Source organism: Heliangelus exortis, chromosome 2 (genome assembly GCF_036169615.1).
Source record: "Heliangelus exortis chromosome 2, bHelExo1.hap1, whole genome shotgun sequence".
NCBI classification, from domain to species: Eukaryota; Metazoa; Chordata; class Aves; order Apodiformes; family Trochilidae; genus Heliangelus; species Heliangelus exortis.
This window is the reverse complement of record NC_092423.1, coordinates 91304838-91329096: the sequence shown is the minus strand read 5'-3', so window position 1 is coordinate 91329096 and position 24259 is coordinate 91304838. Positions and strand designations below refer to the sequence as shown.

At 46.2% G+C, this 24259-nt stretch overlaps 1 protein-coding gene across 3 annotated transcripts in view; it reads right to left on the bottom strand.

Moving 5' to 3' along the window:
• The window catches only part of RIPOR2 (RHO family interacting cell polarization regulator 2), a 67720-nt gene extending 43915 nt beyond the window's left edge, over positions 1-23805 (bottom strand). Inside the window, exon 1 of one of the 3 annotated variants that reach the window (XM_071737003.1) lies at positions 23668-23805. In XM_071737003.1, coding sequence (XP_071593104.1) covers positions 23668-23728 — 61 coding nt within the window. In that variant the 5' untranslated portion in view covers positions 23729-23805. Of the gene's footprint in view, positions 1-6606; positions 7492-23667 lie in introns of those variants that run through there. The other 2 variants (XM_071737000.1, XM_071737001.1) reach the window with 2 other exon arrangements.
• Between the last annotated feature and the right edge of the window lie 454 nt (positions 23806-24259).

Genomic DNA, 24259 nt, shown 5'->3' with positions numbered 1-24259 from the left:
AAATATTACGGATAAACTGAGCATGGATTAAACAGATCTGACAGCATTTATTGTGCTGAACTACAAGGTAATTATCTTGCTTAACTTTTCTGCACAAATTAAGGCTGTACACATCTCGGAACAGCACTGGTTTTCCACAGTCTGCCATTTTAAGGAAAAGCACACCAGAGCCATCAAAGGCTAGCGAACAGCTGATAGGAATGACCCCACAATTTGTCCTCCGATGCCGTCCCACTCTTTTATCCTTTCCTTCTCTGCTGAGATATCTGCATTTTCACTTCATTGTAATGGACCATCAGTCTGCATATAAGAAAAGGAAGATATAAAAATTTTATATGTTGATGGAAAACTATTTTTGTCCTTTTGCCAATGGAAGCAATTGTCTTCCTCACCTGGTGGCAGTGTGACATTCCCACAAGAAACAGAGAGGCTGGAGAACACATCATGTACAGCGTTTGGTTTATGCTCACAGAGGAGCTGCTACACTGGATCCCCCAGTGCCTCCACCTTCTCTACCAGGAAGGAGGATTATTTTCTTTTTAAGGGTAGAGTCAGGAAAGACTGAGGAAAAAGCAACCCCCATGGAGGATAACCGCAGATGAAAAGCCATTTAACCTTCAGGGAGCTTAAGCTTTCAGCATAGTGCATGGAAATCTAATATATTGCAAGCACTTCCAGCCCAACACCTGCGTGCATGGAAACAAGGCTTTGTGGTCTAGCTGCCATCTGGGGAGATGATGGCAGGCAGCATCTCCCTCTGATGGAAAATAATTCAAAACCTTGGTACATGCTGGCAGAATTTTAAGCTGATTACTCTCCATCCTCAGCTGAAGTCGTAGCGTTTTTAATATGGCTTTGGTTTGGTTTCATGTAGGGCAGATAACTAAGTGAGCATTTCCAGCTCTTGGTTTTATTAGTCTGAATGCCTAATAAACTAACCATTCATCTCTGTTTACTTTAGTAGATGTCTATTCTTATCAATAAGATTTTGTGTATATCTAAGTAGATGTGGCCTGCGACTGTTACACTGAATTCAGGAAAACGCCTCATGGTTCAAAGAGCACCTCACAGTCCATTGCTCCCGACACCACAATCATCCCTGTGCAAAACCCAAGGCCCTTCTCTGAACTAACAAAGCGGTGTTTTGCGGATGTACTGAACAAGACAAGAAAAGGGCAGTCATTCATGCAGGACTTGACACATCATACACTTAATCGAGCACATTTTTTCAACAGCATCATCACCCACAGACATGACTCTATGTTTGGGAAAGCACAGGGTAGCTGTGGCTACCAGAATCCAGCCATGCCAAGTAGGAATGGAGACAAAGGTGTCTCCACACCCAGGGAGACTCCCTTGCTAAAGACTTCTTGTGGGGATGTTATTGCACAAATCTGTAACATAAATACCTACTTTTGCATTTTTAAACCAAAACATTTTTAAATTAAATGCCAACAGAGGATGTCAAGCTGCTTAATTATGGTAAAGGCCCTTCGCCTCATGTTAAATGATTAGAAAATGCCCCTGAGACTTTGAACCCTGAGCTGCATCCACCATCCTACCTGCTTGGTAGGACCAGTGCCACCATCTCAGCCCCAAGTACCAGCTTCTGAGACTTCTGAGGCATCTTACAGGGATGCATTCACTACAAACCACATTTTTCCTGTTTTGCCTCAGTCTTCTAGGAGACATAAGATGAATTTGACAAAGAGGAAAGACAACTCAATGAAGGACAGATAGAGTTGTTTTGGCTGTTCAGACTGCAAGAAGATAAATTGGGGAAAGAGAAAGGAAGCTGCAGTGTTCAACCTTGTCCTGTCTGTTGAAACAGAAACCTCCTGCAGCTCTTTGCAGGTGCTTATTTGCCTGTCTTTCTCCAACAGATTTCATTGTAAATGAGTTCCTTCCTTTGGTCAGCTTGAATAGAAAGGTTGAAGTAGTAACAGATAGGGTTGGTCTAGCCTACTCTTTCATAGAGGTGAAGGCACGAGCTAAAACTAGAACCTCAGTGATGAATAGATGGATTTTTCTCTGCCACAATGGCTTTTTGGAGTTGATAGATGGCTTTCCTGTTGGTGAGGGTTTCAGGACAAAATTAAGTCTGACAAATTGCTGGACATTCCAGACAAATTGGTTTTTTGATTTAAAAAAAAGAAAAAAAAAGGTTCCTTGCAGAAGGGCTTAGTTGAAAGGGATCTGGTGTCACTGAAGGGCTACCAGCAGGCTGCCTAACCTGGGAAGCTCTAGTTGTTGCAACTAATCAGACTGCTTAAAGGCCAGGAAAGAGGGCAGGCTGTGAGCAATGGGACAGCAGTAATGAAGTGGCTGGCTCTGCCAGGCAAGGTCATCTTACTGGAGGCATCAGAGACCAGAGAGCTTCTGATGCTTTAAAAGGTCTGCAAGATGAAATGTATTATTGTGACTACTTCGTGTGTTGTGCTGGTTCCAGACAACTGTCAGCTTCAATTTGTTCCTCCCATTGAAAAGAAGAAAGATGCTAGAATATTTCCGTGCTAATCCCTCATTTCTTTTGTGCTGGTTGGAGGGTAAAAATCAGAGGATACACTTGTAACATAGAAACACAGCAGAAAAAGACAACTTTAGAGAAAAACCCACACACTGTTCTTGCGTCACACTCAGAAGAGTCACTTTCTTACTGAGGCCACTGGGTGCAGAGCTTGGATGCAAAAAACAAGGCAAGGCCTCTGCTTGTGGCTGCCAAAAGGTAATTCAAGAGCACTCAGGAACCTGCTCTTCTCTGTGCCTTCCAGGGACAGGGGCAGTGTGTACTGGGATCTGCTTTTTGATCATGAGAGGAATACATCTTGTTCCTGGAGCCTCACTGCCAATTCCTAATTAATTTGAACCTGACTGGGGACAGGGGTCCTCTTTCTTCCCAATTGCACCAAACCCATCAACAAAGACACTTCAGAGCTAAAGCTGCATCCCCTGGATTCAGATCTGTAGCAACAGGACAAGGGGTAATGGTTTTAAACTAAAAGAGGGTAGATTAGACTAGATATAAGAAATACATTTTTTTAAGATGAGGCTGGAGAAACACTGGAATAGGCTGCCCAGAATCCCTGGAAACATTCAATGTCAGGTTGTGCAGGGCTCGAGCTTTTTGGTCTAATTGACGATATCCTCACTCATTCCTTGATTGTTGGACAAGATGACCTTTAAAAGTCCCTTCCAACCTAAACAATTTTATGAAAGCTGAATTAAAACTTCTGCCCACTTGCAATAAAACAGGAGCACAAAGTACTCTGGGGAGCAAACAAGTAGTGCTCCCCTGCAGGAGGATGCTCAACCATGTTTTGGCATGGCAGCTGTTGCCAAATCAGTGTAAAACCAGCTTCAGGAGAGGTTTACTTTGTACCCTCTGCTTCCTTTCCCCTGGAAATACCTGCCCAAAGCAGCAGTCAGAGCACCAGCTTTGTAGGAGAGGAGAAGGATGGAGTCAGCCCCAGACCAGCTGGTGCAGGTGAGGGAAAGCTCAGCATTAGCACCGAGGAGTGGAAATAAAGCTACTGAGCAGCTATGACCAGGAAAACAAGCAGTTTCTACTTTGATTTGGGGTATGCAGGGAAGGACAGTCAGGGGGCTCACAGTGAGCTGGCTGCCCAGACTTAGCCAAGCCATTCCTGACATTAGGCAGAGATACAGAACATGATCTGGTTTACTTCATCTGGGGTTGGCTCCAACTGCTGCTCTCCTCCCAGCCCTCTGAGGGGGAGTTTGTAAAGCCCATCTCACCATTACTCTTCAGGATGCCCAGATTGTCTGCCCTCCTGCCTTGCACTGACAGAACTAAATTCTGAAGGGCCGCAAGGGAAAAAAAGATGTTGGCAACTCTGCTATAGGAAGGAAATAAAATTCCCATTTACACTGCTGCATATCCAAAGTAGAGCCACCACAGTTTGTTAAGTCCCCTGGAGCAAAACTGCTTCTGCTGTCAAAAGACTTTAAATTTGATTTTAAATTCACAGTGGGCCCAGCTCTTTCTCTCTGCCTTCTAAAAGGGCAAGCACAGCTCAGAATCAGTGACACAATCTGTGCAAAACTGGCAGGGGGAAAAGTAGTCAGTGCATGCTCTTTCTCATTATTGTTTTGCAAATCTCTTACTGAGAAATTCCTTTAACACCTCCCACCCCACCACCAGAAAAGCAGCAAGCACTGGAAGTTGAATGAACAGAACAGTGACCTCCAAGCACCTGCTAAGTGGGAAAACAATTGGGTTTCTTAGCATTTTGCTAATAAAGTCATCCAGGAACCACATAGCTTGGAAGAGATGCGCCAGGCCCCTGGCCGATCCTCATTATGTCCTGGTTCTTTTTAATGAGCCCATGCCAGGAGCATGGTTCAGGCATCATTTGCCTCACCTCCTTCTCTGTCTGCTTTCAGCTGATGCTCTGTGCTGGTTGAATGGCCACAGACACAAGACCATCTACCCCCTGCTTGCAGCTTAGCTTGACTGATGAAAACTACCCCAGTAAGTGGGTTGTCCATAAGCAGCTTGTCACTGCCACACGTATAGCATGGGGGGGGGGGGGGAACCAGTCAGACCAGCCATCCCTTTTTTGGAAAAAGCCAAGGCTGCCTTTAGTTCTCACTCCCACTTCTTCCCAGTGGGGAAGCAAGGAGGCTTGCCCCAGAAGCCGACTTTTCCCAGCAGTGTGCTTTGTCTGGAAGTCATCTTTCTGCTTGCTTGGGTTTAAAAATATCAAAGAGCAAAATGTAATGCTGCATGGCACTTGAATATACTGCTGTGAGCTTTGAGACCATACCTTCTACTGCTCTTACTCTGGTACCTGTATTACATCTGTGGATAAAACAACCGTGTGCCTTGAGACCACAAGGAGGTAAAGCAACCTTCTTACTTAGGGATCTTCCTTCACAAACCACACTCTTCTTCCCTTACACATTCCCAAGTGCTTAAGGAATATTAATTTTGCTAAAGGAAAGCCTCTAAAGTGTACCATTATTCTGAAGAGGAAGAGAGACACAGAAGAGCTAATTGCTCTATTCCATAGGCAGGTTTCTAGAAAGAAATTCAACCTGTTGCTTCTTATAAGGAAAAACAACCTCCCACCCTCCCCCCCCCCAAAAAAAAATACCCCCCAAAAAACAAAATGAAAAGACCCCACACAAAAGATTAAAAAAAAGCCCTAAACTCAAAAAAAACAAACCACCAAACAAAACCCCCAAAGCCCACACGCTGTCAAGAAAATGCTTCCTGGATGTCAAAAGTTAAACCAGCATGAGGTTATGAATGCTGGGATTTGAAAAGTCCACACTGCACAAGTGTCAATCTGCACTTGCAAGCAGCACTAACACCATCTTAAGTGACTGTCCTAGTGGTTTACTTGCTGGCTTAGAACATGCTGAATTCACAGAAAATAGATTTTGCTACCTTTAGACTCCCACTATGTAACGTATATCCACCCACACTTACTCCAGCGTGGAGCAGTCTGTCATGTTGGCTCTTTATGGTTAATAAAGCAATGCTCTAACCTGTCCCGATGGATACTTCCCTTGAGCCTGGCCACAATAAACCAGCTCATATTATGTATCTTCCCAGTGTGGGAAGATCTCAGAGACAGCTGGCCACAAAGCACAAAAATCTTCCAGGAAAGACACCTTCCTCTTGCCTCCTTCCTCAAGCCCCCTGTTTGGGTATGCTTCCACTTTCTGTTTATTCAGGAGAGGGATGCTTGTGAAACCTAATTAGCCGCTGGAGAAGATGAAGATAATGTTTCTGTTTGGGAGTATGTTCCCTGCCCCGGGCTCCAGCTGCGTGACAGCAACTCAAACACGGTAATTAAGATGAGCGTGGCAGAATGCACGACCAGATTAATGAATGTAGAAACTGTGCTGTAAATACATTCAGCTCTTCCCAGCGAGATGTATAAAAGGGTGCAGAAGCAGAATGGCCACGGGCACGCAAACACAAACAGAGTTTCCAGAAAGCTTTTCGAAACTTTGAATGAGAGACAGCAAAATACTCAGTTAACACAGCAATAGAAAGATCAGTCATAGGATTTAGGATGACCTTTTGTAACCAGGGCATTCAAAGGTAAACTAAAGTGCAATGCCAGTGTGTAATATGTTTGCATCTGTTCTTGGGAATAAGCCAGAGACTGAAAGAAGAATTTAAGAGGGTCTAAGCTCTCCTCCAACTAGTAATACCATAAAAGCTCACTGGAAATAGAAGGACGAGACCCGAGGAAACGCCAAGACTTTTGGGGTTTGGATGGAAACCAGGCTAAGCACTTCCACGCGCGACGAGAAAACATTAAACCAGTTCCCCTGCACAGCTTCTCAAGCGGACAGCCACAACCAAGATTTTCTTCACGTTCCCAGCCTAACAGCACACGCAAGAAGCCCCACAGAAGGTCATTTTCCCTCCTCAAAAACCTGTCCCCTCCTCACAGGTGAACAGAGCCGAGGGGACAGGACCCACTCCGGCGACGGCGGCTCCTCAGCCCCGCAGCCCTCAGATTCGGCTCGGCCACAGCCAGCTCCGGCAGCAGGCAGCCCTCCTTCCATCCCACCCGGGTTTTTATGTCCCCTCCTTCCCCGCTCCCCCCGAGCGCGGCCGTGTACCTGTTGGTGCCGGCGAGGCTGCCCGCTTACAGCCCGACCCGGTGCGCCGATCGCCCGTCGCCTCCCAGCGCTCCCCGGGCACCGCCGCCCCCCATCCCCGTCGGCGACGCCCGCAGCCGGAAAACTGATAATAACTTATAATAATTTAAAAAAGAATAAATTATAATAACTTTAAAAATAAAGAAAATAAATAAAAAGGAAAAGGAGAGCGGTGGCAGCCCGTCGGCGATCGCAGCCCACCGCCGCTCTGACAGCGAGCGCAGCCGCTGCCGGCTTTTCCTTGCGGAGCTGCGGGAGGGACGAGGAGGAGGAGGCGGAGGAAGAGGAGGAGGAGGCGGGGGCACTGCTGAGCGGCGCTGCGCGGCCGCGGCCCGCCCCCGCGGGCGACGCGGAGGGGTGCGGGGTCCTCTGTGGACAGCCCGGTGCGGGAGGGTGCGGAGCCCCAGGCGGAGCGGTGCGGAGCGGTGCGGAGCGGTGCGGAGCGGTGCTCGGTCCCTCACAGTGCGAAGCTCCCTTCCCTCGTCGCTCCCCAGCTCGTCCCGGGTGGATGCGTTGCCGGTGGCTCTGCACCTTTTTTTGGGAGAGGCGGCGTAGCGGCACTTCCCATTTTTTTACTCGGCGGTTTTTGCCAAAAAGATGGGACATCGGCAGAATGGCCCTGGGCCGTCTCCTGGGGAATGGTGAGGGAAGGGGCCGCCGCCGCTCCCTGTGGCCCGTGGGCTGCTCGCTTGTAGCCTCCGGTGCCTTCAGTAGCATGTGCGAAAAGCAGGCTCTAAATTTGGATATTGGAAAGGCTGCAGAGAGCAGTTAAAGATGAATATAAATGAAAGAACATTGCAAGGAACAGAGCTTAATATTTCTTCCTTGGAGCATCTTTCCCATATTACCCTGAGCGAGATGAAAAGGCAGGAACACTGTAGTTTCCCAGGCATCGTGGGGTATTTTCTTCAAATTCTTTCTTCCTTTCAAAACATATAGTCCTAGTTACTATAAATACATCTCTCTATAGGAGTAAGGACTCTGGATATATTGATCGCCAGCCTTAGGACTTCTCCATTTCTCTTCTGCACCTTTTTTTCACAGATGGCCTCAGCCATCACCCATGTTGTATTCTCTATATGATTTGCTGCCCCTTTTACAACATTTGAAGCTCTTTCAACAGACTCTCCCCTGTGTCTCCTAATGAGCTGAAAGTGCTTCTTTTTGAGGGGCATGGGGAGCCCCTGGCATATTAATAATTTGGTAGGTAGGCACTATATGAAGGGGGCTTGAGGAGGCCATTCTGATACCCTCCCTGTATGCCTGTGTCCTTCCCTGTTTGGGTCAGGATGGGAAGACTCATCCTTCCAAACACAGATGTTTTTCATGGAGCACACAGACTGGCAACACATGTATGGAGGAGTTTAGGAAATGACAATGAAGATTAAGAGTTATGGTTTCCCAGGGCATTTTGCATGAAAAAAAAAAATCTCACTGAATAAAAAAAATCCAAGCTGCCAATTCCAGCTGACCTATCATTTTATGTAATTTTCAGCAGTAATAATGAACATTTGTTATTTATAATGTCTGCTGAATTTTCAGCACCCGTGTAGCCTTAGGAAGTAGAAATGAGAGAAAACAAGTCTAGATTGAGGAAACACAGAAGAGGATGCTCTTCACACTGGCATGCAGACCTCTGGGGCCTAAGGGCTGTTTCCAAGGTTTCTGAGTTCAGATGGGCTCTACAGCAACCACAGTGGTAGCTTTTCCAGAGGCACTCACTTTCCCACTGGAAAAAGTGTAGGGACTCCAGCCAACATGGTGCTAGTGCTGTAGCTGCAGGGTGGACTTGTTAAGGTGACCTTTGTGTGGCTCTGACTGAATTGCCTGTACCGCCGTTTCAGGAGTTTCTCATAAGATGTAAACTTGAAGGCCAAGTTGGAGAAGTCGCTTTCTGGAAAAAGCAGCTGTGCGCTTCAGGCCCTGGAATGCCAGGGAAAGAAGAGACGGAATATTTGTGGCAATGCTGAAAGCTATAAATGTCTCATCATGCATAGTTAATATGCTTTTGAGTCCATTTCAGCCTTTTAGGGGGTGGCAGCTCTCACTGTGGAAGCCTGGTTAATTTCTTAAAGGTTTTCCGTGCCATATACTAATTGCAGCATCTTACTCCAACCTTGAGCCTCCTACAATAGTTCTTAGCAATTACTCTGTGTGCCCATGATGCAAATTCCCTCTGGCCTTTTTGGTCTTATCTTGCAGGAGCTTTCTTGAACTTAGAGGTGGAAGATGCAAATGTGTCATTCATTTGCAGCCTCTTCTTTCAAGGAAATACTCTCTATCCTATGCAAATGCATATTCTAGGGATGTATGAACTGGTTCTCTTGGATCCTTAATTCAGTTTTGCATAACAAATGCAGAAAGCTGACTTCCTTCCCTCCATCACTCCCCAACTCTACACACGTTCCCACTTCCCTGCTCCCAGTGCTGCAGCTTGCCAAAACTGCCTAGAGACTGAGTTTATGGATGCTCTAGATAAAATCTTTGCCCCACTTAGTCCTTCTGAACATGTATTCATTCTGACACATATGCTTTTGAAAGGCTCTGGTTGATCGTTCCACGTGTGTCTTGTTTTGCTAAATCAGTGGAAAATGCCAGAGATCTCTGCCTCCCTCCATAATTAGGCAGGAACCAAAGCTGCCATTGTATTGTGGCTGTGATCATGCTACTACTCCCATAAATTATTCACTGTATTGCAGTATAAGCTGCTGTTATGTTAAAAACAGGTCAGCATGAATGTCCCCACTGAAATTTCTAAGTGACAAAAGCCAGTTCCAACTTTCTCTCCAGAAAAGAGTGACCTTTCCAAACTAGTAATTGCCAATTATGTTCCACTTCATCTCCCTGCCAGCTCCTATGCACCTTCACAAACACTAATTCCCAGCAATGGTAACCCCATGTTATACTTGAGAGAGCTAAGCCAGAGTTCCTAAATTGCCTGCTGGGCTTTGCCAGAACACTTTGCTTTCTATTAGCCTTTGCTCCCAGGCCAAAGAGTAAATCAGGATTACCAGTGAAGAGATTATTGTCTGAGAATATCTAAATGATCTGCTCCTCCCAGGCACCCAGAGGGCTTCTCTCAAGGACTGAGCAGGATTTTCTGGCTGATATGCATCAGCTACCCATCTCTCTGGGGGGTGGATGTAAGGAGAAGTACTTCACTTTTCCCATCAGCTTTAGCCTGCTGAATCCCCCAGGTCAGCTGAGGGGAGCAGGAGGACCTCCTGGCTTTCAAGTCTCCTGCAGATGTGTCATCTAGAGAAACATGGTAAGGGGTAGTGAGACCTGGTAGGTTGGACAGAGGTCTGGGGGACCTCTTTTGCCATAAGAGACTCTGCAGGAGGACTCTGTGAGGCCCCCCATGCAAATATAGGATTATTCCTGCAATTTCCCATCTTATTGTGGGGATATATGTCTAATTAGGAGATGCAAAGACTTAGCTCAGTCCCTGGTGACTTCATTCACCTTAAAGTGAGGGTTGGTGGTGAGTGGAAATGCTCAACAGACCAAGCAGATAGCAATTCACATGGTGATGTCTTGTTAGCATGTTGGGATCAGCAAGAGGCCAAAGGAAGCACGGTAGCTTTGGATGTCTGAGGTAGACCAGGCCTGCCCTAGCCTTTAAGGAAGACAGTTTGTACATGGGGCTTTTTCTGTTGTGTCTCCCCTTTGCTGTGTTTCTGTGGATTTTTTTGGCTCAGAAAAGGATGTCTGGAAGCACATGGCACCTTCATATCGCTGATGGATACCCCACAAGACATCTCCAGCAAGTATCACACCCAGGTAAACCCCAAGTGGCAAATCTGAGTGCTCTTAGGTAAAGTCTGCACCCCTGCCATGACCAATCAGGGCAAGATGCAAGCTTTAACTTGCTGACTACATGTAAGTTCACCATTATTCTTTCCAGATAAACATATTAAAGTGTTGCCACAGCTCTCCTACTCTCCATGCTACACTCTGCCCATGCTGCTCTTTGGGTTGACTCCATTCCCATGCTTATGATTTCTCTGTCAGACAAGCCTGTCCAGTACATCTGGCTTCTGCTCATTGTCATCCTGTAATAATTCTTGCTCTCCTAAAAGAGTTTCGTACCCACTTGTTTTTCACTGCTGACATCCTCTAACCACTGTGAAACCATTTCCCCCCTTTTACTTCCCATCACTGTGTTGCTGCTCCACCCTCAAGTTCCTCATTGCTCTTGATGTTGCTTTTGCAGATCTTTCCACCTTCAGCTCTTAGGGCACTTTGAGGAGAAAAGCTACTTGAGCTGATGTTCAAGGAACAGATTAAATCTTCTGGTACTTCTGGCCAGATGTTTGTCACAGCTGGATTTCTGGCAGTGACCAAAATACAATGCAGTGGTTGTGCCTTGTGGCACAGTGATCATGGCACACTTGGTGTGCCAAGCAACAGCAAGTTTCAGCTGCAAAGGTAGAGGCCTAGGGACAGAAAGGGGAGTTGCCTTTAGCTTTTAATGCTCTGCAAGAGGCAACATTTTCCATAGGTAATCCTTCTTTTATCTTTTCTTCATCCCATTGTGCTGCATTTGTGATGGTCTGAGGGAGATGCCTCCAGAGCAAGAACACTTCTCACTGACAGCCTGTGCCTCTGCCACCATTGGAGATTGCAAGTTAACTCTGGGAGGTGTATGGACAAGGATACATCCTACGTGCCCTCAGGTACTGAAATTGGAACAAGAGCAAGGAGCCACTGATTGTTTGTTTTTCCCCCAGAACTGTCCCCTTTTCAAAATCAGCAGTGATCCACTTCTGGGCAGGTTTTGGGTGGTGTTGGGGAGGAGTTCATGGAGAGCTGGAGGGACCAGCACATTCCAGTTTCTCAGAGTGGTTTGCAACCAGGGCCGGCTGAGCAGCTCTTAAGTGCATACTCTTAAGATCAGCTCTTAAGTGTGTGGATGGCATGTCTAGTACTGCAGATCTAGCATTCCCCCCACCTTGTTTTTGAAAAGCATTTCCTGTTTTCTAATTAAGGCACATTAAAAACTTCTGGCAACTTATTCTTGCTTTCCTGGACAACTGGAATCAGCTACACAATTCAATGATCAAAGCTATGGCAGTGATCAGAGGACTAAAGCAACAGGTATGGCACTGTCAGTCTGCTTTTTGGGAGTGTGGCTGTCAGGCAACCTCTTCCATGCTGTGGAAGATGTGCTAGCTTGAAGTCCTGCTGCTGGACAGCCTCGAAACCCTTGCCCCACCTTGCCCAGAAGAGTGCACAGAGTGGGATGCAATGCTGCCCACAGGTCTGCAGCATGTACGATACCTGCTAGGGGCTGCCACACAGGTAAGGTGCATTTCTTAGTACAATCAACATGTATAAGATCAAGTAGTCCCTGTTAGACCATCACCAAGAAAGGGTTCAGCTTTGTAGACAGAAAGTCGATCTGAGCCCAGCTTCTTAATTTCAATCCTCTTGAATCTTTGGGTATTCTCTTGGCTCTTTCCAGTTCCTTGGCTCTCTTCTGTTTCTTGGCTTTCAAGTGCCCAGACCTGGTTCCCGGCTGCAAACTTCACTTCCCATCACAACAGTGGGCTAATCTCCCCACTGTGTCTGTGGATCTCTCAGAGGTTTTATGCCATCTCTACCTGTGTTACCAGACAGTACCATCCCCTCCATTGCTGAAACTTGGTGGTTACATCAGAACTTCTGTTAAAATGTGGACCCAGCCCATATTGACCTCCAGGCTCCCCTTGCAGCTTCACCTGCACTTGAGAGGCAAATTTTGGGCAAGCTCTGAAGCACAGAGGGGGAGAAAGCCTTTCTTAGTACATGCCCATCACACCCTAGTTAGCAGCCAAGTATGGCTGGGCCAGCCCTATCATCATCCACCCCATGCTATGAAGCAGGTAATTGCCCTGAAAGGATCAGGGATCATGAAGAATAGTTATTATGTGAGGTGAGACACTGTGGGCCATGCTAGCAAACACTGAAGGTATCCTAGGTCCATGACTGAAAGAGCAGGTTGGGAACTTTGACCTGCCCTGCTGTTCCCTCCAGCAGCCGTGTAGAGACAGCCTCTGCCTTCCTCCTGCTCAGTGTCTCACAGAGGTCACAGCAAGGAGAGGAGTTGCAGAGATCAAGACCAGGCCTGGAGAAAATGGTGATGAGGTAGGAGAAGGATATAAAGTCTGAGGTGTAGGGAAAGGAGCAAATAATGCCAGGTAAGTTTCAAAATCAAGTGCTGTGTAGGAACCCTGCAGTGCTGGACACCCCTATTCTCCCCATGTTCCTAATGTGACCATTTCATAATAGAAACCCAGGAAGAGTCCCCTGGGGAAAAGGCTCCAAGCAGTTTCCATCCTCAGTTACACTTGTATAAAACCAGAGTTGCCCTGAAACCATTTCCTGATGGGCTGCAGCATGGGTGACCCAGCCGGGTCCTCAGTGCAGCCACCGACCCCAGCTGACTGCACACTTCTTTCCTTCTCCTTTGCAAAAGTTCTCTAAGGAGGGTTGCAGCTTTGAGAAATGATTTTCATTCCCTCCCTGCCTCCAAGATACCACCACTGCCCTTTTTTCCTCATCAGTGCATATTTCTGTGGCTTAAATATAGCAAACATAAAACAAGTGCAGCGCACATGAAATGCCATTCGGGGGAGCGCAACGAACACGCTGCCTCTTGTAATGTAATGAGCCCCAAGTGCATCTGCCAAATATTTGGATTGAAATTCCAGAGAAGAGGCAGGGATGGGTGGGGGGTTCTGTGGTATGGAGATACTTGCAACTAACCCTCTCTGCATAATTTTGGGGAACACAAGTTGTTTGCTGGCCCAGCCTGCCTTCACCTGGAAGTGTTTAACCACTCACACAAGTAATTTCCTCTAGGAAAGATGAAGAGCACTTGTTGTGCCAAGTCACAGGGACTCTGAATAGATTTGAATTAAAAAAAAAAATCACAAATAATATTCAAAGAAAAGCAAGGAAATAGTGTTTCCTTAGTGGCATGGTCTGGCTTTGTGGCTGGGGTTGAATAACACCAGTTATACCACGCCAGTTTTTGCACATATGACCCTCAGTACTATTTTCAGCTCAGTGATTTTTGAAGTGATTAATGACAACAGCCTGGCACTAATCAGTGACTGGTGTTGCTGATTAAGCTAACTCTTCCTTGGCTCACAACAGGCATCAGGAATAGAAAGGGCAGGAAGCTCCCTAGAGCGACAGAAGAGGCAGAGCAGAGCAGAGCAGAGCAGATCACGACCTCCTGAGATGCCTGCTTTGCTTTGGGAAAATAATAATAATAAAAAAGTGATAGCCATCCAACTCCAGATCTGAGCTCAGCAGTGCTGGAGGGTTCTGCTTCTTCTGTGGCTTTGTTTCACTTTGAGAATATTTTTACAGGGACCCTTTTCAACATTCCCACCCCTCTCAATCAAAAAAGTGCCTCACTTGTTGCATGTATGCAAGTACTGCTAGCGTGGCTCTCCTTGCATGTGTTTGTAGGAGGATCTCAGAGATGCTGTCTGGCTTCAAATCTACCAATATCTAGAAAATATCTCTTTTCTCCGAGACTCTGAAGAGAAGATTTGTTAGGTTGGTGTGAAGGCTGCACATTATGACCTAATCCTTTGGTCCTGATGTAACCTGCATTCTGCAAACCATTCAATTTATAAATCAGATGCATTCTCCAGATGCCACTCCAGAACTCGGGGATTCCCTAGAGGAATCAGGATCTGCTGGCTTTGCTCTTTACATCACTGCCATTAAGGAACTGCAGTGACCTCTGGTCTGCTGTTGGTGCTGGAGGCAAAGAAAGATCTCATTAGCTCTGTGCTACCTCAGCTCTGTGATTTACCTAGGCCCTGCCCTCTCTTCTTCCTTCTCAAGTCTCTTCTTCCTTCTCAAGACACAGCAGGAGGGACTCCAAAACTTACAGGGAGCTCTCACTTGGCAAACTGCACTTCTACATAGTCCCAGCCATTCTGCTGGAATGAACACAGTGCCTTGCAGGATGCATCCACATTCACAGTTGTGCTCTTCCACTGCCCCGAGCTACCATGAATTGGAAAGGATATGAAAGCACCTTTGTTCATGCTGTGGAGCCTGGATGCTGGCCAGCCTTGTTAGCCACTGGCACCTTAATCACAGGGAGACAGAGGGTGAAAACATGAGATTTTGTCATCTCCAAGAGGGTCCTGCAGGAGTTACAGAATGCTAGAAGCTGGGAGGGACCTCAAAATCATCGAGCCTGCCAGAGCAGGGTCACCTAGTGTAGGTCACACAGGAACACATCCAGGTGGGTTTTGAATGTCTACAGAGAAAGAGACTCCACAACCTCCCTAGGCAGCCTGTGCCAGTGCTCTGTCAGCCCCACAGTGAAAAAGTTTTTCTTTATGTGTAACATTCTCTGCTCCAGTTTGCACCCATTGCCCTTGTCCTGTCATTGGAGCAATTGAAAATGTAAAGTTTATGATAATGACAATATATTTACAGAGCTCTTAGACATCCTGTTGTGCTCCTCAGAAAGGCCGTTTCTGTCTTTCCTGCCACAGGTGTCTCAGATACCCCTCCAGGGAAGTGCTCACATCACTGCTCAGCCACTGTCATTCCCTAACCATAGATACAATCCTCAGGGAATCCCGAGGTGCTTCCTGCTCCAGTATTTCATGGAATGAAGAGAGAGTATCACTTACACAGAAGTTCATCACAGGGCGTGACTAGCCCTTGGGTCAGGCATGGGTTGGTAGGAGGGGAAGGTGTTGCAAGCCCTTGTGTGCAGTGTCAAACACACCTCACACAATTCTGTCTGAGATTTTGGGGCAGTTTTGGGTTTTGTTTTCCAGGGTGGTCATTTCAACTGGGATTATGGGCTTGATATTTGTGGGGCCGGGCTTTTTTCGGTGTCCTCTCTGTGGAATGGATCTTTATTAATTATAGGCAGGCTCATATGATGCTGTGATATGGGCCGTAAAGACCAGGGGTTGTCTTGGCATGGGTCTGGTGAATGATGCTGCAGGAGAAACCTGGGTGCTGAGCTGTGAAACCTGTGGTGCCACAGGGTGGCTATAAGGTAGTAATTTTTCCCAGCTGGACATGACTCAAAGCATTGCCATGCACTGGGGGAACCTAACCCCAGGCCTGTGTGGGCAGTACCTTAACTACTGAGTGCCATTTGGAGGCAAGGTACAAGTAGAGCACCACTTTGATGGTAAATGGTCGCTGCAGAGCTTTCTGGCTGAAACCCATTATCACAAAGATGAGTCTTCCTAGATCCTCCAGTGGATCTGCCTCCCATGGCCCTGCCTGGTGACCAGCCACCCCCATGGACATGCACACTGTCCTCTGTTGTGCCCACTGTGCCAGGCTAGCAGCAGGGCACTGCCACGGGCAGGGCAAGAGCCAGGGTGTTCCAAGAAGTGATGCAACCCCATTTCCATGTTCTGAATTGGCATCCGGGGGGCACCTTGTTTCTATCCCTGCTCTCCCTCTTTTTTCACATTTACACGGCACACACTTACTATTGATTATAAGGGGAAATTCAGGTTACCAGCTTGAAGAGTTAGGATCCTAAATATTTGAGAAGATTGGAATAGAAATTACTTAAACTGCCCCAGATTGTATGCAGCCAGATGTGTTTCTCCCCTACCATTTTCTCAGGCAGGGACTGGGTCACAGTGGGACTTCACCCAAAATCCCACTTTATCTTTTTTTCCTCTCTCTCTTTGTCTTTGTGTCTTTCTTTCTTTCTGCCTCATTTTTTGTCTTTCCATCTTTTTGTCAAGTATTTGAACTACAGGCACCATTTCCAAGCTCTGGGTCTCTGAGCTTTCCAATTCCCAGACTACCTTCAATTAAACCAGAGTAAAGCCAACGTCAGCCCCTGTAAATTATGCAGTGCTAATCCTGTTGTGCTCAGGATAGTGAGCTTTGCTTCACCTGTTTTCTAGTTGCCAAAGACACAGGAATACCATCAGTGGCTCTTCACAGGAAAAATGTTTCTCTGCACCTTCTCCACCCAACTTTTTATGGTTGGATGTCACATACACCCACCTCTTTTGGCAGGTCTATAGGTTGGGCTGTGAATTTCAGCAGTGAGGAAGGATTGCTTAGGTGGCAGCTGCAGTGGGACCCCTCTTCAAACCATTTCCCTTCAGCTAGCTGCCAGATCAAGACAACACTGCCTAAAATTCTGTGGGGCTTCACAACACCCCCCACCCCTCCAGTGGTGCTGAGATAGAAGAGAAGCCCTACCACCAGGAAATCATCCCACCATCAATTTTTCAGTGCCTCTGTGCCATTGTCAAGTACTTGACTGCTCTCCCCTCTCTCTTCTAATTCATGCTCTCAGGCTGTTTTCTCTCCTCGCCTTTTAACTCTGCCCTTCCTGACTGGGTTGTTTTGTGCCTGTCACACCCCTGATACACCAACCACAAGGCTTTGGTTTTAGCATCCAGGCAGGCGGAAGCTCATTTAAGAGGTGGCTGAGCTGTGCCTCGAATTTTTAAAGGGGTGAAGTTGTTTACACCACTGGCTCGTGCTAAGCCAAGCCACATTTATTCTGGGACTTTAATGACAGGACTGGACAATGAAAAGCTTTTGTGTTTTACAGCATTTTGTAAAGACACTGTTTAAAAAGAGGAGGGGGGAAAAGGGTGAAAAGGAAGGCAGTTCTGCTTCTGTCTTTGGTGAGGCCCTTGTTTTGAAAGCCTAGAAGGTGGCCTGAGCACACCTCATCAGTGGTTTCTCTCTGGCTTGTACATACCTTCCTCTTTTCTCTGAGGGCTGTTTAAATGTCACTTGTTTATTTGACCTGGTTTTTCCCCTCGCCTTGTTATTATTAGTGATCTAGAAACACTGTCAACAAATAAGAACCAAACATGTTGCCTTCAAGACACAGAGAAGGAAAAACCAAAAAGATCAAAGATCTTTAATTAAAAAAAATAGAGAGGCAACAAAGCAGAAAGTGTCTCTCATCAATCTCTTCTTTTGATTTCAGGCCTCGTGGACTCAATCACTTTTGCTTCAAGCACTGATCATGATGCCCTGTTAAAAATATTCTTCCAGCTGCCTGGGACAGCTGGAAGTGCCAGGGGCTGGAGTTCTGTGGGTGATTCTGCATGGGGGTGTCTGGGGTGGGGACAGGCTCCTCACACTGCCTCCTCCCACCACAAAAAGCTCTCTCACCTGTCTGCATAACTCTGCATCTACCCAATGGACCACAACCAAAAAGAAGCAGCTGTGAGAAGCAGGTGAGACAAGCATTTAGGACAAACAGTAATGAGCAAAAAATGCTCCATAAGAGAACACCCACTTTCCCACACTGTCCTTGTCCTAAATGCTAAGGAGGTTTGCACATGCTCTTGGAAAAAGATGCTTCAATTTGAATTTATAGGCCAAACATCTCTTGCTGTGATCTGTCAGTCTGGTTGAAGTAGACACTGTTGCCTTGGTGATGAAGTGATGGGACTTCTCTTCCTCTGGGCTGCAGTGAGTATGGCACACGTGTTCTCCCTCTCCAGGAACATGAGATAAGCTGAAAGGACAGGTAGCTCTGGTGGGACTTATAAACCTTTTCAGGACAATGACCCATAATCTCCTAGCACTCAGGAAGGGAAGCTCGCGTTCTTAATGCATTGCAAGGCTGCTCAGCTTTAATAAAGACTTTGCAAATGTTAAGCACTTGTTTGCTGGAAAAAGTAGACATTTCAAACTCTATTTGGGACGAAAAACAGAGGGAAAAAAATCTATATCTGTATATCTCTGAGTTAGACATCTGCTGGAATACTGTACTACTTTGTACACATGAATAGCCTTTAGAAGACATAATTTGCCTCAAGCTGCATCAGTTTGATGCTTTCTGTGTGGAGGAGACATAACTGAGCTGGCTCTCACCAAAGCAGAGCTGGCAGATAGCTACAGCATGCAAAGAAGCCTGGTCCAGTGGGTCATGGACAAGCGGTGACATTGATCTCCCTGTGTGATTTTTTGGACAAGTCACTGCAACTTTACATCTGAGGAAAGCCTAGAGTCTTGTATTGCTTTAGGGGAAGAGAAAGGTTGCTTAACCTGAATTGTTGCTGAATAAAGAGTATGTCTCAACTTCAAGTTAACATCCTGGACTTCATCCTCTTTTTTCTCTAACATCAGCAGCAATGTTACAATACACCAGGCAGTGCACATAACCATGAACAGCAACTACCTTTCATTTCAGCTAAGCCTCAAAGCTGATCCCAAACCCCAGACCTAAAATTTTTCTCTCTTAAAAAGGGTAGGAAGACTTTACAAGGATGTAAAAGCATCTGGTACATTTTGGAAGCATATCTTAAAAGTTTGATGCAGTTAACTCTTTTTAGTGTATGAAATGGCTGAATTGTGACAGTATTAATGCTGAGATTATAAGCAACTGGCTACAATTTTGATCAGAATAGTGACGTACCTCTAACTGAGACTGAGAAAAATCAACTTGGAACATACAATGTGGTAATTTTCTAGTTTGCAAAAGGTCAGTTACAGAGATAACGTGGCCATCTAATAGCCTAGGTTTCAATGTGATGTGTATCTGAGAGAGTCAGGAATGCTATCAGAACACAGGGATGGTAAGTCATGACCTTGTTGACAAGTCCTCCCTAGCAAGCAAAGATTGATACCCTGTCTGCAGCTCAGCTGTTAGACTCACATACACTGTTTACAAAACCAGAGTATTAAAGATGGGCAAAACAGGCTGTCAGTCAAGGTGCTGATGACATTAAGAAGGTTTTTCTGTTGCAAAGCTTCCTATCTCATCAGCCATGATCTCAGTAACAACAGGATTGCTCAGAGACAATTAGCCACCCATGCTGTATAAATGAAGACTAAGAGAGTGCTGATTTCTGTTATACCATTTTTTTGCCTGGGTCCTTCATGGGCAGCAGTGCTGGAGCATGTCTGTGGGCCATAGCAGCACATCAGTCCAGGGCAAGGAGAGGGCTCTGGCATTCTGACACCTTGCTGTGCACCATCTAAATTGGACCTCTGGTCTACTGAACTGAAGTTCAGTACTTACTTACAGAACATAATGAAAAGAACAGCTTTGGATCTTTTCCTTTTGGAAACATGGATGGGGTTTTGTGTTGGCTTTGGCCTGAGAGGTAGGTCAGGGTTACTGTGGGTGCAATCAGAGAAGGTGGGAGGTGGAGGTGTGAGGAGAGGTCAATGGGGAGCAGCTCTATGAAAAGATCTGCAATAAATGACAGTCTAATTTCTATTTCTCCTCTGCATTCTCTGAATATGTTGTTCTCTGCTGACAAAATGCCTGGACTTACATGCTGGCTCTTTTTGCTGAGTGTCTGCAACTCTTTGCATGAACGTGTTGGCATTGATCTAGGGGCTCTTGCTGTGCCAACCCTCTGGCCCCAGTCTGGGGCAGTGGCATCATGCCTCCCTCTGAGCACTCAGGTCTTCTCCCAGGGTCTGCCAAGAAAATTAATTTATGCCCAAATATCCCTCCCTCCCCTGGGAGGCCAAGGAACCACAGGACCCTTCCTGGTTTCCCAGCTTAGACAGACCTAAGTAAAATCCATGCCTCTTTGGCTGCAATGATGAGGGGAAGCTTTGTGCTATTGGGAGTGATTTCTTTTTAATGAAATACAACTTCAGAATCTCAGGCACTTAGAGTCACTAAAAATTAAAAAGCATTTTCCCCAAAGTAAGTGTTTGGACTCTGTGTAAGACTAACTGAAGTCACTTGCCTTGAATTAAAATAGTGAGTAAGGCCATAAAAGAAACAAAATGCATCACTGCCTGTAATTTCAAGAGGGTAAACCAGTTCCTCTTCTAAATTTTCCATGCTACAGCTGTGTGCTGTAAATGATGGCTGCCTTGCAGCGGAGAGGGAGCTGAGCTTCACTGAACCCAAGCACCATAATTCACAAAGTCTCTGGCAATCCTCTTAAGGAGATAGCACAATATATGTGCAAGAGTGTTATTAGAAAACAGGAAAATTAGGTAACAGATTTTCTCGGTACTGCACGAGAGCTTGACTAAGAAACTTGAAACAGAGTGGATCAATTTGGGATACGCTGAATGGATCCAAAACAACTCTGAATGACAGATGTAAGCCAGCTGAGGAATCATCAGGGATGCCAGTTTCTAGGGAGGACCTGAACAGACTAGTTCTGTCCCTATGGGATTTAACTCTTTTTGTCACTAACGTGAAAATCACTGAACAGTGTCTGACTGAATATGTAGGTAGCACAATGTCTGGGGAAGTGGTAAATCACTTCAAGAACAGGCTACTTGAGAAAGTGAGCTGGCTTTAGTGTGGGCATAGCTGGGACGAAAGCTGGTTTTTTCTAAACCATAGTCATGGGATACTTCTGACCTTGTCCTGAGAAATTTTAATGCCAAAAGACTTGAGAATTATAGAAGAAAATCTGATGGAGAAGAGATCCTCAAGTGATGCCAAGACCCAAATGGTCTTAAGCAGTCTTCGTATGTAATAGCTGATCCTTGAACTGATCCTGATATATATACACTCATAAAGTAATTTATCCTGTGACTTATGCATTTGTTTCTAGTGTAACCACTTTGGTATGGTGGGCTCCATGCTCGTGTCCACTTCTCCAAAGGAATGATCCCAAGAAGAACCACGAAAATGCTTAGAAGTTTAAAACTCACACATAATAAAGAAACGGTCATTGATAGCAGTCTGCTTGACAAAGGGTAAGAGAAGTCTGAATACAGTCTGTGGATAGTTATGTGAGGCCTTCATACAGAACCAAAAATCAGAGGTTAGTTTTGGTTGGTAGGGATCATGTAGTTCCAACCCCACTGCATGGGCAGGAACATCTTTCACTAGACCAGGTTCTTCAAAGCCCCATCATACATGGCCTTGAACACTTCCAGGGATGAAGCATCCATAACCTTCCTGTTCCACTGTCTCATCACTCTCACACTAAAGAATTCCTTCCTAATGTCAAAATAGACACTGAAAGAAATAAGATATCTCTGTCTTTAACTGTGACAGTAGCTTAGCACTGGATCACATTAAAGGGGTGGATGAGAAATCTGCCATCACGATTTCCAAATAAAGCTGGATGTGGAAAAAAAAAAAAAAATTAAAAAAATAGCCCACACCCTAAGAGCTGTGGTCACTGCTGAGCTGGTATTCAGAGTTCACCACCTGACAAATGCCTCCATCCAGCCTAAAAAAATCTTTGGCTGGCTCCTAGGTCTCTGCAGCGTGAGTGGGGTGGGAGCTGCCCTCTGACCATAGGAGGCACTGCTCCTCCCCTCTCACATCCCACCCAGCCCCGGGGAGCAGGCTGGGTTGTCCAGGGTCAGTGGAACTCCAGAAATAGCAGCTAACACATTCATGTTTCCTTGCTCTCTTCCATTGAAGAGAGAGGAGAGAGGACTGTGTTGTTTGTGCCTGTGTTGTTTGGGCTTTCCAGCTGGCAGGTTTGGGAGCCAACAAACCCTCTGGCCAAGAGAGCAGCTGGGGTCAATTTGTTCCCAGTTACATGCAGATGACTTGAAGAGGCTGTGACCAAGCCACAGGCTTATAGGATGACTCAGGTGGGAAAGGACCTCAGGAGGTCATCTTGTCCAACCTCCTGCTCCAAGCAGGGTCATGGGGAGATTTTTTAAAAGTTCCCACCTTTGGAAAGCCAGCTTCCTCTAGCTGTTGCTGGATCAGCCTTGCCAGAAGCAACTTAGCAGAGAGTCTGGAAAGGATTTCTTAAGCACTTTATCTTTCCCTTCAGGTAACACAATATAAATGTCAAATAACCTGCATGCATTCTTCTCCTTTTCTCCTACATTTATGATTAAGAGCATAGACTACAGGTTTCAGAAACATCAATGAAGCCTAAATCCCACTGACTCTTCAGGCCACTTGCAAATGTCCATATTGAGTTGGAGCACACAGCTGGTTATCCTGGGAAACAACATCAACCTTTTTTTAGGGCAAGGTACATGGAATAAAACAGGGTACTTTAAATGCCAGTTATTTGCCCAGTGGCATCGGGTCTTCCCTGGACTATCAGGTTTTTTTGCTCTGCTGTAATGTCTCCTTTCTGCAAAACCATCACCCTCTGAGCCCAGACTGGGACACAGGGTGAGGAGTGGGGGCACATATACATGAGAAATGTATTTGAGTAAGGACAGCACATCATTGAAACTGCTTTATTTCTGTGCAGTGCCTTTCACTGGGGCTCAGATAACTTGATTTGGCACTAGTCAATGCTAAGTTTTCCATACCAACCACAGCTGAGCTTTGTTTAAAGGAGGTTTGCTGAAGCTGTGCTGAAAGCAAGTTTAAAGGTTCACAGTCTTTGGAGCTGATCCAGGGAGCTCTTTGTGCCTTCAGCTCCCTTGGAAACTGTGGAGGGCTGGGGGCCAGAAGAAGATTTGCATGAGCAAGTTCTCCCCCCGGCCCCTGCTCAAGTGCAAAAGGGAGCAGAAGCAGAAATCAGACACCATGGGCCAGATAATTCCTCCTCCTCTGGGTCCTCTTATCTGTGTCTCTGCTATTTGGACATGGTAGCACTTGGTACACGTGTAAATGGCGGCACAAGGTGCAAGCAGTGAGGAATCAAGCTCCGGAAGAAGCAGTTTTAGGGATAAAAAAACCTGTGGCACCAGCTTTGTGCCCTGAGTTGTGGCAATCAGAGAGGGGCAGGCTAATTTTGCTCAGATAATTTAAGTAGCAAGTCTCCTTTAGCCCCTGTAAGGAGCCCCTACTACTTTAATGACAGCTGCACCTGCGGTGTTGAATGCCCAACACGCTGCTTTGCATAGTGCAGCCCCTGTAGAAAACACACTTGGTGCCCCCCCAGCTTTCTTCTTCAGCAGTAACTTCCTTACTAAAGAAACAAGCTGCTGAACCAGTGAGAAAGTTATTTTTATTGTATCCGGGATGCTTTTGTTCTCCATTCTTTAAGGAGAAGAAGAAAGTCTGGGCACCCTGTGACCCTGGAGCCCATACACAACTTCAGATTTACCCAAGAAATACCACCCAAGCTGGAAAGAGGTCTCTAGCCGAGCAGGGGAAGGATAAGTTTAAATAAAAGATGACTTTACCTTCCATAAAGGCATCATCTTCTTCTCCAGGTGCAGTCAGATCTTCCTGGACGTGCTGCATAGTGGCGAGGACACAGCAAGAGGAGCAGCCAGAGCTGAGTGCTGGGACTGGTTCCTACGCTACCACTCGACTATTTCCTTTCACCAGTTTCCTAAACATTTTGGTGGTAACAGCTTCCGCATCGGCACTTATGAAAATAGTCTCATTCATACCAACAACGCCTCTTGTTTTTACAGACAGCCTTTGAGATGGGTTTTGAGGTGAGGTGTCCTTACAGCTGAGAGAGAAGTTGGCTTTGAGAGGAGAGGCAGGCAGGACCGGCTCAAAATGCCCTCTGCCCTGTTGCTGAATGCCTCTGAGCATCACAGCCCTGTCAGCCTGGGGTGTAGGGATTTTGCATATGAATGTGAATCCTTTCTGCTGGCAGGGACAGAGCCAGGGAACAACTCTCCCTGCTTTGGTCTGCACAGCAGCTTGCTTTCACCTCAAGGATAGTTTGGCCACAGTAATCCCCCCAGGCCCTCCCAGTGCCATGCCGTCGTGAGATTTTCTTTTTTATTTAGCACAGCAGCAGTGACAGCACCTTCTCAC